Source organism: Acanthisitta chloris, unplaced genomic scaffold, assembly GCF_000695815.1.
Source record: "Acanthisitta chloris isolate BGI_N310 unplaced genomic scaffold, ASM69581v1 scaffold7260, whole genome shotgun sequence".
NCBI lineage: Eukaryota > Metazoa > Chordata > Aves > Passeriformes > Acanthisittidae > Acanthisitta > Acanthisitta chloris.
This window is the reverse complement of record NW_008649877.1, coordinates 18,115-37,899: the sequence shown is the minus strand read 5'-3', so window position 1 is coordinate 37,899 and position 19,785 is coordinate 18,115. Positions and strand designations below refer to the sequence as shown.

Genomic DNA, 19,785 nt, shown 5'->3' with positions numbered 1-19,785 from the left:
ATTCTGGAAAAATGTCTTGGCAGCAGAGGTGAAATGGGCAGAAGTCCCTCTGGCAGATGATGCACCTGGTGGGATTGTCACCATTTGGGGGCAAGAAGTAAGAAACATTTTGCACATCAGTTTACCAGCTGAGCTGGATGTTTCTGGAAGTTGTCTTTACTGGTTGCCAGATGCATTCATGGGTGTCCTCTGGACAGGACCTCTGAAACTAAGCATGTGTGTGTGGAGTCACAAACACAAGTGCTGTATTTAAGGACAAGTGTTGCCTGATCCTGCCCAGCAAATTATGTGTTTGCTGCTCTCACTAAATAGATCAATCCTGTCTCTACCAAGAGTACCAGACTGGCAACAGAAGCAGTGGCAGCTTTGAGAGATAGATGTTTGTCCCTCGATGGAAATGAGCTGTCAGTGCAGTGACAGGGATCACATACCATGTGGTCTTCCCCAAAAAATGTGGATCCTGAAGCACTTCAGAAGCAACAGCATCACACCCATTAAAGCTAATGGTACAAACCAAGAGCCTGAAGTCCTACAGACATGTGGAAACCTCAGCTAAACCTACCACTCCCTCCCTGGGCTTTGTGGGGTGCCCAGTTCTTTACACATGAGGATGTGAAGTAGAGGCTAAATTGATGTAACAGTCTTTTCAGAACTGAATTGCATAGTGTGTTAAACCTCTCTGTGCTCTTCCAGAAAGAGGAGACTCATCCAGACCTCTCACCCTCTGAACACAGACTGCCTGCAAATGCCTGAACATTTCTCCATGCTACTCCACTGCTTCTGGTAATGGGCTCCATGTGTCAGGAGATCCTGAGATCACCTCTCCACAGCATCCACAGTTCATCACTCTCTGGACAAGGCAGGAGCTCTGTGCCCTCTCCCTCAGAAGGAAGAGCTGACAGAAGTTCACCATCACTTTCAGCAGAAGAAACCACTGTCCCTGTTACGTGCTGAGGAACTGGTCTCACCTCAGCTGAGCACAAGCAGGAGAGGATAATGCTTGAGGATCACCACCTCAGTTTTTCCAGTCAGAAGTTCCTAGTACCTGAAAACACACAGAGAATTGCATTCAGAGTCAGCTTTAAGACTGAGCAGTCACAGTAACTGCCCCATTGCACGGAGCTGGAAGCAGGACAAGTCATTCAGTGAGTGCTGTGCAGGGAAAAGATGCCCATGATTTAATTTTCCTTGGGTTTCCCACAACTAAATGGTCTGTGCCACAGTTTAGAAATCTTAATATTTCATTACCAACCACTCAAACTATTCAGGAGGTAGTAAACCTCAGAATTTTACTTACTTTTCCCTCAAATGTTATTTTTTGGAACATATTGAAGAAAGAATAAATGTCAGGCTGCAGCATGTTGATTTTGCTGATACTTATTCTCACCTTTAGCCTCACACATGCTAACTATCATGTTCCTTAGCTGTTACAGCAGTCTAAAGGAGATCACTATCTGCATGTTGAGGAAATGAGGGAGCAGAAAAGTGTCTTGTTAAAACCAACAGGAAATCAATTCAGCCTGGGCCAGGTCATTAATTTGCCCAAAGAGCTTTATCTCACCACAACCCCAACTAATGTTTTTGCATGTTATCACAGCACTTCAATTTGCCTTGTGGTGCTGCTCTTTTTGCTCCTGGCATGCAACCAAAGCAGCCAGCAAAACACAACATTGCCAGCTACACTTTTTTTCTTGGGCAGAGTTAATATTTGTTCAGCATTTACCCATTCAACCTAAAAGATCTCAAAGCACCTGGCCTATTATTACACCCAGATACAAATATCACTGTTTCCAAGACGAGGATAAACCCTATTCTTACACAAATTACCACCAACTTCATGTTCTCCAGGATCCAGAGGAGAAACACATCAGGTCTTGAGAGATCATAGACAAAATTCTCCTTATATGTTCCACGAGGCTGAAGGTCTGAGTGCCCTAACAGATCCTTTAGATCTAAGTATGTATATTTGTAAGTAGATAAGGTAGAGAAGTACTCAGCACTAGAGAAGACCTTGTTGCTTGTGACCAGAGCAATGACACTGTGGATTTTCCAAGGATCATATCTGCAAAGAGCTTTGCACTCCTTGCCCACAGCAACATGGAATGGTTTGGGAACACAGGCTGGGGGAGCCCTGTGCATCCTCCCGTGGCTGTGTTGTTGTACCTGGTTTGGTTGGCCATGGAAAGGTCTATTCCTTGAGGACGTGGGATGAGGTGCAGCTGGATTTCTTGCAGTGCCTGGTGCTGGTGCTATGCGAGGAGGAGGAGAGACATCTAGAGGCCACGCGGAGCCTGTAGCTGTACAGAGAGGCAGAAGGATCTCACACATGCATCAGGGAACAGGGAGACCAAAAAAAAAACCCAGACATGCTTTAGGGACCTTCAGTAACCTATGAGGAAAAAAACCTTACATTCTAACCACAGTGGAAGTACCAAGAGCCATTTCTGAAGGCAAGAGGAGTTCTTTTGCCTTGTTCTGAACTTCCCATGTGAGTTCTTTAAGCTGGAAACACACAATGTCAACTGGAAGCAGCATCTGTAAGGTCCATTCCAACCCCTAAAATTCTATGATCCCACCCCCCCCTAAAATTCTGTGATTCTGTGATCCCACCCTACATCCCAGACCCTCCAGCCAGGACAGACAAATCCAGTTGTGTAAAGCACAACTAGAAGAGTCACAGTTTATCTTCTCAGGGTAGTCCATATCAGGTTTTAAAATACATATTTATGGAAAAGGAATTTTACTTTGCAAGAGGAAATGTCCACATCTGGTTATTTTTGCCCAGGTCATTTTTGCCCAGGTCAAGGTCTGCAGAATGCTTAGAGCACGGACAGACCTGGCAGGGACATGTGCAGGTCATTACAGTGCTTTTATTGTAGAAAACTTGTTTCACTCCAAATTTTAAACTAAGAATCCTAAAATGAAAGCAAAAAGGAGAGATTTTAACTGTAAAACTTTGACTTTATACCTCTGTTAACTGTGATTTCAAGAAGTCTGAAAACAAGACTCGAAGCAAGGGAAGTTGAAAGGTTTCTCTCTGCCTATTCGAAACACAATCCCAGTTCAAATTTATCCCCAAGCTAAACTTCTTTACACTAAAAGATCCCCTATTTGTTTGGAAATTCAGCATCTTTTGCTGACTTGCACATACTTGTCCCTTTGGAGCACACACAGACTCAGATCTGCTCCTTCTCACACCTGTGCATCTCACAGGAAATTCCAGACCTTCCTTCTCTGGGCAAAATCTTCCAAAGTCTAACCAAACTCAAGTACTTCTGTTCTTCCAAGGGAACATCCTTTGAAATATCACTTTCTTACACAGCAACATGTCTAAAAGGAGTTAAAAGCCAGTTTTTCTGGAGGTTATTTTTAGAGCTTAATACACACCCTTGAAAGGAGATCTCAGACAGTTTGTCCTTACACACAGTGGAACTGTAAGTTGGATATAAAGAAGTGTAAAGTTTTCCATTACAACAGAAAAAAAACCCCAAAGCCACAGAAATGTTCAGAAATGAGCAATTCAATTATTTCCAAATTCAAATCGGTGGTTCAAATGGTCTGCCAAAAGGTTTTGTTATTGTTCTATGTAAATCCTCCTCTCCAGCCTTTGTGAATTCAATCCTGAAGGATTCAGCTGGTGTGGAAGCACCAGAAAATGTAAATGGGGAGGTCAAAAAAGGCAGATTTTTGTTGTCCCATATAAGGATTGTTACCAAGGGAAACAGCAGAACATCCAAAATAGGTTTAGCTTGTTTGGTTTCAGATTTTTACTCTAACTAGAAGAGAGAAATGTTCATTTCTGTCTGGTTAGAATGTTTCCATGGAAGTAATGTTTTCTGTCAAAATATTAATTGTGACTTGTAAAAGTTCTGTCATCAATAGCATCTGTGTGGTAGTTCAGGCAGTGCTAGATCCTGTGGGAAACCTAAGGAGAAAAATAAATTTTAAAAGCCTCTAATCCAAAGAGACAAAATACCAGGAAAAAAATCTGCATTTCCAAATAAACACCCTGATCAGATATTAGGAAGAAATTCTTCCCTGTGAGGGGGATGAGGCACAGGTTGCCGAGAGAAGTTGTGGCTGGTCCATACCTCAAAGTGTTTCAGGCCAGGTTGGATGAGGTTTGGAGCATCCTGGGCTGGTGGAAGATGTCCCTGCCCATGGCAGGGGGTGGGATAAGATGAGCTTTAAGGTCTTTCCAACTCATGATTCTATGATCTGTGCTGGTTTGAGCTGAAGTTGAGTTAACTTTCTTCATACCTCTAATTTCATCAAGCTTTAAAGCTAATAGAGCATGGCTTACTGTTTGGAAGTTGAGGAATAGAGGAAGAAGATAAAAAGGGATTGTTTTTCTAGATGGAAAGAGAAATGGAGTTCTTTATGGAGCCTTCCCATTCTGCTCTCACTGAGTGCTCCAGAGGGAAAGGGTGAGGATTGTGCCTCACCCCTCTCACACCTCTCACACCTCTCACACCCCTCACACCCCTCCCAGCCCAGCACAGGTACACCCAGCCCTGCCAAAACCACTGTTTGGGAACAGTCCTAGCCAGAAAAATCAAGGAAAAAATGGAATAACCTCAGAAAACATACTCTGCTTGCTAGAGAAAAAATGTTAGGTAGTAAAAAGGATTCGGCTTGGCTAAGTTTGCTCTGTCAAATAAGGACTTTGAAATCAGGATTTGGGAGCTGCACTAGCTATTCCAACAATTAAAGCCAAACCTGAAGTGAAATGAAGCTGTTTTTCACACATAGGCAGGGCCTGAAGCTCTCACACAACTGAGAGCTCACCCTAACTACAGGAAAACACCAAATTACGTGAGGCTCCCTACAATACAAATCACTACATTCCAGCCCTTCCAGCCTTCCATCCTCAGACCTGGAAGTGTTCTGCAGTGTGAGTCAGCACCATAATTCCCATTTTTCAGATGCAGAACTGAGCCAGAAGGTGATTTTCCAAGGTCTCCCAGACAATCTGCAGCCTCAAAGCAGAGGTGGGAACCAAGGCAAAGGTTCCTCCATCACCTGTGTTACTGTTAGCCAGGTGAAACTGTCTCTGAATACCTATTTGTCCAAACCAAATTTCTGTTTTCATACCCCTTCCCAGGCCCCTGAGCCTTGCCACGAGCTCAAAGGGCAGTACAAATGCAAAATCCTGGCACATCTCCTTCCCTCAGACATTCCCAACATACATTTGGTATTTTTTATGCAAATTGCCTTGTCTTGTACCATACTTGGGCAATTAACATTCTTCCAAATTGCTAGTTTAGTTCTCTAGGAATGCCCCAGAAAAATAAGCTGTGTTATTTGTGGGAATGAAGGATGGAATGATCTGAGGTGGCTGCTGGTCACGCCAGGGAAATTCAGGGAATAAAGTCATGGCAGAAGGAGATCAAATTTTAGGTGATTTAGGTTCATATTTTTACCTCAATTAAGGCATGTTTGGTTTTTCCTGCAGGGCTTATACTTCTATGCCTCTAATCTATAAAACCCCCAGACATATGGTCCAAAATTTCAAACACACATCCAACACATCTCCTAAGAAGAGACATGTCTGGGATATATTCTATCAAGAGTTTCCTACTCTTAAATAAAACAATATCAGACACAAATCATTGACTGCCTAGGAAAGAACAAAGAAAAAAGAAAGAAATATGGATGTTTAAGCCGAAATTCTTGGCTTTGCAGAATTAGGCTGAGCAATTTCACAGGCCAGAAGGTAAGCAGGAGGCTTTGGAGGGTGGATAAATCCATTTTTGTGCCTTCTGCTCTCAGTGAGAACTAAAGCCTCGTGCTGCTACCCTAACTGACATGTACTCTCTGGAACCAGCTTAGTGGGAAAGAAAACCCACAAAACAAGGACTTGGCAAAACATCAAAAACATCAACCACCAATGAACAGATTTGTTAATCTTGTTTGTCTGTTTGTTTTAGTGAAACAAAACATCAAGTCCAAAAGGTTTGTGGGTAGAGTTTTGCTGAGGGATGACTTTGTTTTCTATGGATGAGTCTTGTCCCTGTGTATAAAAAACTGAGCAGCAGCAGAAAGTAAAAAGAATCTTCATGTGCTGTTCTGTGGCTGTTTGGAGATGATGTGCATTTATTCACGAAAGCAGTGAAAGAGCTGCAGCACCTCAGGGTTTTATCTTGCCACCACGTGATGCTAAAGGACATCAGGTGAATATTATGATTTTATGGTCAGGCCTTTCATGAATGTAAACTGGAAAAACCTGTTGCTGAGATCATTTGCATTCCCAGCTTTCAAGAAGATACCTAACAGCACTCTCCAACCACAGTGCTTCAAAGAACTTAGTGCCTTTAAAGCAGCACAACAGCTCAAAAATCACTTTGTTGCACACATGGGCTCTGGAGTTCAAGTTTCTGCACTGCTGACTTAGTTCCACTCCCAGTGAAATCCTCCTGGAGATCACTATGAGCTCTGGTGATGAGCAACAGTGAGAACTGCTGGAAAAAAAAATCTCACACCATGCCTACAACTCACCTGGGGACTCTAAAATGAATGTATCATACAATTTCACGTGTACATCTGCTCCTCCATCAGAGCTGCTATTCTTTCCTAGTTTAACTAGCTAGATGTGGAAGTTCACCTCTCATCATTCACTTACCACACAAGCTCAGATCCAACCCAGCATTCAGCTGCTGTTCAAAATCTATTCCTTAGCTCCTTTTCACCACCAACAGAAGTACAACACCATGTGATTCACACAGATCACTCATGCAGTAAGAAGAGCCAGGATTAGTATGTGAGCTCTGCTAAGTTCTCTCTTTAGGGTCATTCACAAGCAATTTGTCTGTCACAGGTTCTCTCTTGTAACTCAACTTAGCTCCAGTAAAAGCTGGAACTGGGCCCTTCATTTTGGAACTAAGCCACAAGTCACAGTAAATGAGGAAAGTGCTATTGCTGCTTTCAGTGAGAATGGAACACTTACACATTAAACTCTATGGCATCTCCCTAAGGAACTGAACTAGAGCCTTAACTAAAAGGGTTACAATGCAGAACACTGACAAACCAGAGAACCAGAAACACCTAAATCACCTGAGGTAGCTCAGAGAGAGTAAGGAGCTTGTAGAGCAAGAGGAGGAGGTGGCTGCTGCCCCTGGACTGCTTGTAACACCTAGGACTGCACACAGCTCTGACATCCCCAGCTCCAAGCTGGTTTTAACACCTCCCAGCAAAGTGGATAATGGAAAATGAAGAGGTAAACACAGTGTGTCAGATCTCCTGTCTCCACACACACTCCAGCACCACTGTTTTTATTAAACTGACACTCATTTGATCTCACCCAGTTGGGCTCTGTAAACAGCACAAGTTTAATTGTTTTCATTGCCTCTTTGGATGCATTTCAAGACGTTGTCAGCACTTTGTGGCAACATTACAGCTTTATTGTTGCTTCAGATCATAGGGAGGTGGCTGTAACAGCCAGGGCAATTCAATTATGCAGATGAGATGCAAGAGAGACTATGAAAACTCTGTATTTCTATCCACAATGAGTCACCTCCTTAGGAATGAAACTCCTTGACGATCAACTCTCGTTCTGGAGCTGAAGATCTCCATCCCTGGTGAACTGGTGTGTGCAAACACAGGTAAACACCTCAGCGTGCCACATCCTTGGGGCACAAAAGGATCTGATCACAGCAGAAAACAGCAAAGCCAGTGGCAACAGGATTACTGCCATAATATTAAGGAATGAGGTTGGTTTATTTATGGTCACTGCCAGACATGGCTAATGAATCCTTACGAGGTGATTGAAACACTGAGACTGCAGCAAGACCAAACATTAACTGGTACTGCATTTGTCAAGAACAGAAGAAAGATGCGAAAGGACAAGTGAAGGACAAGTTTATCTCCTGTCCTTGGTGATCTCAAAACTACAGGAGAATTTTCACCTTTTTTTCATGCTTCCCAATTCTTACAGAATACCCAAATAGTCCTATGGCTATGCAAAACAATATTGTCACTTAGGTACATAGAGTAAAACCTAAACAAGACTAAAAACCTTCACTGTGGTTTCCTACCACCTCACTGCTGCTGTCAGGAGACTAAGGATTCACCTCTTCCATCCTGGTGCAAGTCCCAAAACTCAGTTTGGTTATCCTGGGTCAGATGTACCTGCAAAAACACTCCATGAACAATGCTGAAATTTGCAATTTTGCACCAGATCTTCCCATCAGTTACAACTCATGGAAATCTTTGTTATGGGGAGAACATGTTCAAGGACTGACATCTCACATGAGAATATGAACAGAGAGTTCTTGCCAGAGAATCTCAAACAGAAGCATCATTTGAATAGACAACTACATAAAATATTGGTTTACTGCTGGATTAGCAGTATCTGCAGAAATTGGCTCCTATAATACTGTTATCCTTATCAATATCACATTATTCCATCCCACTGTCACATTAATCTGGACACAGGTACTTCCAGGTGCACTGCAGGAGGCAGAACACAGATCTTGGTGGTGGAATACAACATTCCAAAATTCTCAGAGCCAAAACCTCTTTAGATGTATATTTTTATTGAATTTTTTCACAAGCTTAAAGCATATAAAAATAGAACACTCTAATATCAGAAAATAGAACACTATCATAGCAGAAGTTGTTGAAATGGTGTGTAACTGTCATTTTAAATAGCTTGAATTTATTAACTGTGTCCACAACGAAAAACCAAAACCCCAAGGTGAAAAACTGTGGCAAACTGGTAGAAATTCATTTCAGTGAAGTGGGTGCAGACAACTGAAGGATGCAAGAACACTTAATTCCTTCTAGATGTACTTCAGTTCATTTCTCTAGTCCATCAGAGGTCAAAGAGGTGATTCTTCCCCTCTGCTGTGGTGAGACCCACCTGGAACACTGCACACAGTTCTGGTGTCCTCAGCATAAGGACATGGAACTGTTGGAGCAAGTGCAGAGGAGGCCACAAAGTTGCTAAGAGGATTGGAGCATCTGCCCTGTGAGGACAGGCTGAGGGAGTTGGGGCTGTTCAGCCTGGAGAAGAGAAGACTGTGTAGAGACCCCAGAGCAACTTTTCAACATCTGAAGGGGCTACAAGGAGCCAGAGAGGGACTCTGTGTTAGGAACTGCAGTGACAGGACAAGGGGAAATGGGTTCAAACTGAAGGAGGGAAAGTCTAGGTTGGATGTGAGGAAAAAGCTTTTTCCCTGTGAGGGTGGTGAGACACTGGCACAGGTTGCCCAGGGAGGCTGTGGCTGCCCCAACCCTGGTGGTGTTCAAGGCCAGGTTGGATAAGCCTTGAGCAACCTGATCTAGTGAGGTGTCCCTGCCCAGGGCAGGGGTTGGGACTAGATGATCTGTAAGGTCCATTCCAGCCCCTAAATTCTATGATCTCTGTCCACACAAAAGGTAACTTTCCCCCAGGTTTTAAAAAAGTTGACTTTATTGGTTATAGAAAACGTGTCATGAGAGTTCCACCTAGTTGGGCATTAAGTGCTTGCAACACCAGAGAACTGAGGTGGAATTTACATGCTGGAGGAGGAAAATCTCTTCAGTGCTTACCTGCATTGACAGCCCTCAGCAAGGCTACAGTGGTCAAAGCAAGGACAACCCCACTTTTATGTCAAAGTGTCACTTTTAATGTTTTCATTAGAATAGTCTTTATATCACTCTCCAATAGAAGAAACAATAGAGCTAACAGCAAACTTTAATACAGGAACATGCTCCAAGATTAACAACCCAAAATGAGAACAGAATGAAATTAATGTCAAATGCAAATCACATATTTGTACAATTGAAGTGTCCAAAACAATTTAAATAATTTTAAATATTTTATTTTTTTAAACTTGCTACAAATGCTTTATACAATATTTCAACATAAAGTCCCCAGAACAGAAATGTAACAAAATGGGAATGATAGTGAAAGTGAAAGTTAAAGTGGCACAAATTCACCAAACAAGTATTAAACTACAAATTTTAAGAGGTAGATTACTTTTTAAGTCAAGAACAACAAAAAAAAAAAAAGAAAAAGGGTGGCTGGATATAGAAACTAATCACTTTGCATCAGTTCTGGCATTAATCCTGAAAGCTCTAGGAACACAGGACAAACAGTATTTCCAGAAAAAACTGTTATGAACAACAGACCAATTTGTTGTCTTCAGTTATTAGGAGGTGTTTGACCTTTGAGAGTAATTATATATTCAACTTGCAAAATATACAGGTGTACACAGGCCCTGCTCTGGCCTTCCAAGCCATAAAAACATCCACTGCATCCATAATACATCTGGAATTGAGAAACTGACAGTGGTAATTCATTGCTATAGAAAGTTTCATTTGTATGTATAAATAAGAACTTGGAAAAATCCATAAAACATCCCATCAGGCTTTTTTTTCCCCACTGTATGCTGGACATCTAAAAGATTCAGGAATTGAGGAGAAGGTGGGAAGAAGAGGGAATTCTGCCGTGCTGGGTTGGCCTCTATTCATATAGACAAAAGGCTTTAGGAGGTTTAATACATGACAAAAATACTTTGAGTGCAGCAACATTTGTTGTCCCTGAATCTACACTGAATTAGGACATGCTGAAGTGATGCCATTCCCAAAGGTATGGATAAAACCAGGAGCTAAGCAAACACCAGAGCAAAAGGTTTGGTTTAGTTAACTCCACTATTTCTGCTGATGATTTCCTGTGGGGTTAACTGGTTTTTCACAGTCCCTTTGTCTTATCTGAATGCTCCTGTAGCCCAGTGTGTGTGTCCAGCACAAAATACCAAAGTGTGGGCCTGACTCTGACAGCAAAAAGTCTGCAGGCAACTCTGACTCTGCTCCTGTGGGTTTCCCAAGCTTGGATTCCCCATCCCTTGGCGCAGTGCTTATCCTAAGGTGAGCAACAGCTCTACCATGGCAATAAGGGATTTGGGTTGGTTTGTTTTTACAGGAGATTCCTAGAAAATAAGAAAACCAAAACATAACAAAGACCGAAGAGAAATGACAGAACTATTTGTGAACGGAGTATGTTTACACAGAGGAACTGAAAGGTGAAAAACAGATCAGGAGATAAGTATTGCAGGAAATTGCAGTCTTGGAAAAATAGGAAGAATTCAGATTTCCTGGAAAAGAACTAACTCAACTGTGGCTACAGAGGGTAGAATCAAAGCTATACTGTGCTGATGGTGTATGAAGGCAAAAAAATGCTTCATACTATACAAAAAGGTGAGCAGACAATCTAGATTTATGGATGTTATGTCAAAACTCAAAGGAATTTTCTAGTGTAATACTAAACCAGTGAAGACTGTAAGGTGCCAACGTGAACTGACAGTACTGGAGCCAGTCAAAGACATCTCACCCCAGGGAAACTGTTAATTCCCCCAAACACTGCTAAACAATTCCCACCTGACTGATTCCAAATACTTGGTTACTTTGCCTGAGGCCTGATTTAGATGCAAAGTTGTGTTGTTTTGGTCTCTTATTCTACTGATCTGTTCTGGCACCATGTAAATCAAGTTTCACACCTAACACTAAGAGCAGGTGATGAGGATTCACATGAAGGTGTTTATGTCCCAACAGAACAGGCCTGGTAGACATTTCTTGCTCCTAAGAGGCATTTTTCACACCATTAGTCTCCAAATTCCACTCACATTTTTCCCCTCCAACACATCCTAACTTGGATATGGACTATTTTCAGCCAAATTCTCCTCCAGGACTTGGGAAGAATTCTGTTATATCCAATCTTTACAAAGGATTTCCTCAAAATTTCACCTAGGAGGTCTTCACTGTAAGACACACAAGCTGTGAACAGTTTGACTTTGACACTGAACAGTTCCTCCCCCTCCTCCACCAGCAATGACTTCCAGACCAGCTCCTCCCCTCAGCCCTCAATCTGGTGCTAATCACAGCTCTGCAGCTATCACACCCCAAAGAGCTCTTAATGACCCGAGTGAGCTTTGGGAAAGTTCCTCAGCAAATCAAATACCTCTTTCCAAGATCACCAGGGCAGGAGTAAACTCCTAGAGGTTATAAACACTGTGCAAAATACCCTATTGAGTGGAGAGACTAGATGAAGAGTCAGTCGGGACTCAGGCACATAGATTAAGATTTTATTTATTTATTGAAGTATTACCCTTTCTTGTGATTAAAATGCTTCTTCTCAAAAAAAAAAAAAAAGAAGAAATAGAGCTTTAATTATAAAATTTGATAGTGAAACAGAAAAGCATGATACTTCTAACAAATTTACACGGTCATGTAACTTCTCTTACATGTCTAGTTCCCTTATATTAAGTATTTCATGATCTGACTCAATCCATTCACACATACATTTTGGAAGGATTTGGTCATGGTTTGTTGCTTTTATAGATTTCTCTCTATATATATATGCAGAGAATGCTTTTTATTACAAACCAACAAAGTTATTCTAGTCAGGAAAGAATGCAGTTGTGACTTTTAGCTGAGTGAACCACCACAAAGAAATCTAGAACGATTCTGGGCCACCTTAGATGTCAGATCCCAAACACAAGGTCAGTGTCTCCAATAACATTGAGTTTGATTGACATGACGTTTATTTGCACTCAGGTATTGACAGTTTGTTGTTTTGTTGTTGGGTTTTTTTTCCAGAGGTTTCAATTCAGTTTATAATTAAAGACATTCTCTATACAAACCGTGTATGACTTTCATGACAACATGACAAAATGCATCAAGTATGTACATCATACCTCAGCATCAATGAGCTGCTCAACCATGGTGTGGGCAACGCGACTTTTTGTTTTATTGAAGCATGAGAAACTCAGAGGAAATTTTTAAAAAAAAAAAAAGAAAAAAAAAAAGACCAAGGAAATTGGCAAACCAGCAAGCAACGGTGTTCCTGGGTTGTTTCAACTTCAAAGGAAATGCTTACCTGAAATCTTTCAGTTCTTGCTTTGTACTGCTTTCATCTCTTTTGCTTTCTGCTGCCTCTGCGTTTGCTGCCTGCTGCAGGCTCCGTGTGATGGGTCCTCCAATCCTCTCTCTAGACTTTACACTGAACCTGTCTGCCTTTTTCTTACTCCCCACAGCAGATTTGCTTGGCAAAACAGCTTTGTTATTCCTCTGTATCCTGACATGCAGTTTCCTGGATGCTTTGCTGGACATCCCCGAGGAGGAGCTGTTCTTAGTGACCACCTTAGTCTTTTTCCCATCCACGTGGGACATCTTAGACACTCTCACCGGACTAGAGTTCCTCAGTGACGACGATGAGTTTGGCTTTTTGGATCGCATGGAAGGGACAAATTTAACATTTTGCTTGGACTTGAAGGAGGCAGAGGGAAGCTGGAGCTGTGCAGGCCCTGAGGTTCGCGCTCTCGTCTTGCCCAGGTGTGGCTGTGTGCTCTGCATTTTGATCTCGGCGTCCGCTGTGCGCCGGCGCTGGCTGCCGCCCTTGTCGCTGCTGCCAGGGGAGGAACTCGCACTCTTTTTGGAAGAATTCTTCTTAGAGGAGGGAGAAATGGGTTTTTTGGGACAGCTGTACGAGGCATGTTTGTTCAAGCTGCCAATGTAGGTGAACTCTCTGTTGCAGTAGGGGCAGATGTGAGGGTCTGACTCGGATGGATTGGCTTTCAACTCTGCCTTCTGCTGGGCAGATTTCTTTTTTTGCAGGATAGCTTTCTGCACCAGTTGGTTTTTCTTTTTCAATGCACTTATTTTTAGTTTATTGGAGGACATTTTGCTGATCTCCACATTGAAGTTCAGTCTTTTAGGCTGCCCCATTCTCCTGAAGGCATTCTTCCCAGCCCCAGCGATGACCACCACACCGTTCTTGGGCTGCACTGTCTGTTTGAGGGGCACTGGATTTTTTTTAGGGGTGTATCTCTTTTTGTCACTGGCAGATGCACAGGCCAATATGTGTTTGTGTAGCTCAGGCATGTTATCAACACTTTTGCCACATTTTGTGCAGCGAATGGCAGTAGTAAAAGTCTGGGGAATATTGTGGGTAGTGAAGTTTGTCGCAGTAACTCCGATACCCATAGGATTGCGATGGTGATACTGAAATGGAGGTGGTTTAAAGCTTGGGTAGTGTTGGTTGAGGCCCATACGAACATCTGGATCTTTAGATTTGACTCCAGAAGCCATTATTTTTATAGTAGTATAAAGCTCTTCAGAGGAATCATTTAGATCTTCATCTTCCTCCTCTTTAGAAGGTTCTAAAGAATCTTCTGGCAAGCTCTGCATGTGCTCTGCATTGGCTTTCGTGGGGTCAGTAAAATTCTGGGGTCTCAAAGTCCCACTTTCAAACTCATGATGTGTGCACTCCTTGTCTGGATGGAGATCTCGCTGATGCTGTTGCAGATTGCACAAAAAAGCAAATTCCTTTTTGCAGACTGAGCAAACAAAGATATTCCCTACTCCATGGAGCAGGAAGCGATGTTCTGACAGGTCTGTTTTATCCCTAAAAAGCTGGACACAGAATTCACATTTGAAGGGCCATTCCTCAGCATGAATGGATAAATGCTTCGTTAGGTCTTTAATGGAAAGGAAAGGTGATTCACAGACATTGCACACAAAGCTCTTGTTGAATGTTTCCTGCACTACTCCTGACTCGCTTGACGTGTGAGGATCTTCTCTTGATTTCTGCTGCTCGTTCTCAGCTTCCTCCTGTTTTATCACTGGGAGAGTACTCTCAAGGTTATCAGCAGAGGAAACAACAGAAGAAACGACAGAAAGAGGAGGTGGAGATGGAGAGGATGAAGATGAGGAGGAGGAGAAAGAGGAGGAAGAGGAGGAGGAAGAGGAGGAAGAGAGTGTAGGGGGGCCGGGCGAAGCAGCAGAAATAAGAGGCTCAACAGAAGGAGCAGGAGACGGAGAAGGAGAAACTGTAGGTGAAAGAACTGGCAGTGGGGACTGGGTAGTAGTGTTGGAGAGTGGGGATGGACAGGAGGAAGCGTTGGTGGCACTGGCAGAGGCATCTGGAACCGCTAGTGGCATGGTCGGGAGCAGGGGAGGAGGTGACGTGGCGACTGTCAGCACGGGGGGACAGGGCGGGGGGGAAGGAGGGTTGGTGGGTGTCAACAACGGGGGCAGCTGGCACACAGCAGGGCCTGCAGCTGCCTGGGGCACGGGGGAAGCTGAGGAACTGAGGGGCTGAGTGTCCACAGAGGATGATGCTGAGGGACTGGGATCCACGTTGGGATCTGCTGGAGGCTCCAGAGCTTTGCCGGGGCTCACACCGCTGTCCGCGCTGTCCGGTGCTGCGTCCGTCCCGTTGTACTCGTTCAGCAGAACCTTCTGTAGCATGCAAGTGGTTGGTTTCTTCTTTTTAACCCCACTACAGGTTGGCTGGATGGAATTCTCTTTGTATTCCCTAATTTCAGCCTCGCTGCAAGGCTTCTTATGCACACTTAAATCTAAAACAGATTCCCAGGGAACCTGAGTCTTACTTTGGACGTCAGCCCTTTGTTTCATCCCGCTGGATAAGTCCAGTGGCTGCTGGTTGCACACGTTGCCAAAAGTTGGAGCTGCTGTCCAGTCTTTTGATACTTTATATTCTTCAAAGCAAAGAGGGCTCAAGGTCTCCTTGTCCTCCCTCCCAGTCAGGCTCCAAGCAGGTGAGTTGCTGTGGCTTTCTAACTTTGGCATTTTTGAACTCCGAATATTATCATTCCACAGAGTTTTTCCCTCACCTGATTTGCCAAAGTCTCGAAGCACTGGACTGTGCTGGGGAGAACTGGGAGGAGAACTGGTCCTTCTTTTAAATCTACTGGACGATGGAGGCAAAATAGGTGATGATGTAACAGAAGGTCCTAGTTTAGGGACTTCACTTGATGGAGTTATCTTCTTGCTATCCTGGGTCTGCAGAAGTTGCTTTAATTTGGATGACAAATAAACCCCTTTTTCTTTATGAAAAGTTAAGCTTTCTGTTGAAATGCTAAGAGGAAGATTTAAAGAACTAGTAGGAGTTATAGGTTCTGGGTCTGTTTCAGTTTTTATTTTTGGTACAAGAGGAGGGCTGGCAGTTCTTCTCTTTTTGGACTCATTGCTCCCACTGCTGGAGGCTTCCTTGGGAGGCTCAGCCACGTGTGTTTGTGTAACCTTTAAATTGGAAGAGATTTCCACCGTGACTGGACTGATGATACAGTTCAACCCATACAGCTCTGCAGAGTTGGACTCCATCTGAATCACATCACAGTTGCTAGTGCTGCTGTTGGACTGAATCTTACCATCAATGTAATAATTTAAATTCTCAGAGATATTGCTGGAAATATCCATGATATAAACATCATCTACCTCCCCTTCCTCCTCTATTTCAGTGCTGGCTATGTACACACTCTGCACCGCCGGGGTGGGCTCCACGGGCAGCGGGGGTTCCTCAGGGAAGAATCCTTTTCTTCTGACTCCTTTGGGAATGAGGTGACGCTCATGGACCCTCCGCTGATGCCTCCTCATGTTGGTGTGAGTCCCAAAAACCTTTTTGCAGTACTTGCACGGATGCAATTCTTTGGGCTCCTTGTTCTCCTCAGCAAAAGCAGAGTTGGACATTTCTTGGGCAACTTTCTCAGAGTCCAAGACAACAGAGTCTTGCACAAGGCCGGAAATGTTCAGGTCATCCTTGAGACCATCATCCACAATCACCTGGTTATCAGCCACGTTGTCCAAGTGCTGGGATGAGGTTAGTGTCAGGAAGGGTTTCCTCTTTGGCCCTGCCTCATGGCGCCGCTCGTGCCTCCTCCTGTTGATCTGGGTGCCAAAGGCCTTCTCGCAGTAGCGACACCTGAAGGCATGGCTGAGGGTGGAGATGTGGATGTGCATGTGGCGTTCGAGTCCCTGCTTGGTTGTAAACTTCCTCTCACAATGCTGACAGGGAAACATGAATGTTTCCTGAACATCACCGTTGGATTCCCCTCTCGCTTTTGGGATTTTCACCACCAGTTTTTTCTTTGGAGAGCTTTCTGGAGACTCCTCTGACATACTCTTTTGCTCCTCTATAGAGTCTAACTTTTCTTCACATATCAAAGGCATTTCAGCATTTTCTTTAGGCAAATTGGTATCTTCTATCTCCTCCTCATCCTCCTCTTCTTCATCCTCCTCCTCTTCATCATCATCTAAATCATCTGATGCACAGTTCATTGCTTCTCCTTGTTTGTCTTCAGTTACCACTTGTGGCTCACTGGTTGGACTGGGGATCATCAGCTTTGGAAGGACATCTTGATTTACCATTTCCTGAATCACAGCTGTTTGTTCCAGGGACAGCACAGCAGAAACAGAAGGTGTTTCATCTTCCTCTTTATGACCTGAAGCACAAGGGTGTATAAAAGAAAAGCATGAGACATTTTTACCAAATACTTCAGAGTATTCTACACCTTTCTTCTCCCTTTTCCTCTAACACAACATATCCAACATTCCTGACCCAGCACAGGGAGTGAGTGCTGAGCTGGTGCTTTAATACTGTATTTTTCCCCTCTTGACACTGACTTCTGTTACGCAGCACTAAGTAATGACTGGTAACTAAGCTCCAAATACACTGTTTTAGAATAAAGACTTTGCTCTGCTATTCTGTTCTAAGGAATTTGGATTTATGTCTAAATTTTGCAGTACATTAGTTGGGGTCAGAGCTGTAAGCTTAATGCCTAACTCAAAGAAAAATTTGGGTAACAATATAAAAGAGTTCACTCTGCCACACTAACATAACTTGCTAATATACTAAACATGGCAAAAAGTGTCCTTTGATTCAAAAAGATAATTAGAAGGAAAACAGTAAGACAGTTGAGAACTCACCCTCTTTAGAATCCCTCATGTCTGCAGAAGTGGAATCCAAATCAGTCTTTTTTTGCTTTGTATCCGCTGCCTTCTTTGCCCTGTTTTTACCTTCCTGAGTCTTTTTCTTTCCTGAGGAGAAAAAAACCCATTTGTTATTTCTGTTCAACAGTTTTTATTTGCCATCTTCGAGTGGCAGATTTGGAGCATAACACAGTTCTGCAGCCCCTGCTCTCCTGAGGAACACAAATGACAGGTTAGTAGGACAGACAGCAGTCAGGTAAAACAGTCTCTAGAGCCCAGAAGAAATTAGAGATAATAATGAGTTTCCAAAAACCTCAGACTACAAAATTCTTTACTCATTTTCAAAGCAAGAACTATCGGAGAAACATCCTGTCCGGGGTTAACCATCTCACAGAATAGTTACCAAATCAAGGCTATTAAATTCCTGTATCTCACAGAAGTATATGGAAGATGGGAAATTTCTTCATCATTCCTTACTGTTAACTGGAAGACCTTATGGAATAGAAACTCATAGAGGTTATTGTAATTGCATAAACACTCTGAATAATGAAGAGAGCTATAATAAAAGCAATGAAGTAATAATATCATGAGGAGACTAAAGCACCATGAGCTTGACCAACACAGCAAAGGCAGTAAAACCAAATCAGATGGAACTGGGTAACAGCAAACAAAAAGGTGTTTTGTTGTGTTCACTGACACAAACGAGTTTGCTAACACATTCAGTTAGCAAAATGAAGCACAAGTATTAGTTGCAGAGGATGAGGAACACAAAGATGAGGGCAAAGGGGCATTATGCAAAGAGCTAACTGGGAGTGCAAGATGTGAATGCACTGAGAACCTCATTGCCCAATGCACTACAGAGCACTGCTCATTTCTGCCATTCACCTTACAGATTCAGGCCTATAATACACAGAAATTATGACCAGGAGTGTGTAGTAACAAATGGAACTTTGAGGTTTCCCAGTTCGACTCATCGCACAGCCCAAACTCTCCTCACAAGAAATGGAACACGCTGTCTCCTCTGAAATGTCACTTCACCTCTGAGGAAGAACTGTCCAGCAGCAGTAATCCAAATTCCTCCTTTGCTCCCTCTACCACACAAAATGCTACTTCATAACACACTGCCTCCTCCCTCTGCTCAGAGCTGTGCATCACAGCCCCAAATCCACTTCCTATGGAGCAGCACATTCTTCCAGCTCACAACCCTGTCAACAAGTTCCTCCTTTTTCCCCTCGAAAACATTTTTCACATCTTGAGCCACGAAACTGAAATACCTTTAAAAAAAAATGTTGCTCTAGTCAAACTGAGACTTTCCAAGTAAGCACCCCCAAATAGAGCAGGTCAGAGACAGGTCAGCTTTCAGAGGAAACACTTGTTTTGATTTGAACATTCTACTCTAAACAATTATCTGTACTTCCTCTCAAGGAGCTCAGATTTCACAGGCTCTCCCCATATTCTGCTGGGTTTCAGTCTCATGGATGCAATAAAACATTTTTGGTTAGTCTCAAACTGACGACAGTTACTCCAAATGAAGTTTTGTCACCTTTGCAAAACACACACACTGACACTCCTAAAGTGAACTAACAATCACCTCCAATATCCTCCAACACTGCACCAACCCTCATGTCTAACCCTGTCATAATGCACCAACAGTTCATTATTTGGACAATGCAATACTCAATTTTGATTTCATACCAAACACCTGCAAGTTGTCAGAAGATTTAGCACCTCTTTGAGTGTTCACACAGGCACAAGGAGTTTAAGTGCATCTTTACCTGACAGGCACCTCTAACGTTCATGATTACAACACTAGTACCACAGGCTGAGCATGAAGTACTTCAAACAAGGTTCTAAGTCATAGAATCAGAGAATTTAGGGGTTGGAATAGACTTTGCAGATCATCCAGTGCCAATCCCCTGCCCTGGACAGGGACACCTCCCACCAGAGCAGGTTGCTCAAGGTTCATCCAGCCTGGCCTTTAACACCACCAGGGTTGGGGCAGCCACCTGAAATTGCTCTGGAAATGTAGAGTAACACAATCAAACAGTTCCATTTCTAGGTAAAAAGTGTGAC

At 43.1% G+C, this 19,785-nt stretch overlaps 1 protein-coding gene across 1 annotated transcript; it reads right to left on the bottom strand.

The window, feature by feature from the left end:
- Window positions 1-2,188: 2,188 nt before the first annotated feature.
- Window positions 2,189-17,812, bottom strand: PRDM2 (PR domain containing 2, with ZNF domain). The gene is made up of 3 exons (XM_009076026.1): window positions 17,710-17,812; window positions 12,860-17,225; window positions 2,189-2,297 (listed from the first exon to the last, which is right to left on the bottom strand). Exons 1-3 carry the CDS (start codon window positions 17,726-17,728, stop codon window positions 2,189-2,191), a joined length of 4,494 nt encoding a protein of 1,497 aa, XP_009074274.1. The 5' UTR covers window positions 17,729-17,812.
- Between the last annotated feature and the right edge of the window lie 1,973 nt (window positions 17,813-19,785).

What these genes read in the sequence shown, in the direction of transcription:
- PRDM2 (XM_009076026.1), bottom strand. An exon ending in CAAGAACTGAAAGATTTCAG is followed by an intron (nt 2,298 to 12,859) that starts GTAAGCATTTCC and finishes CTCTCTGTACAG; the next exon opens with CTACAGGCTCCGCGTGGCCT.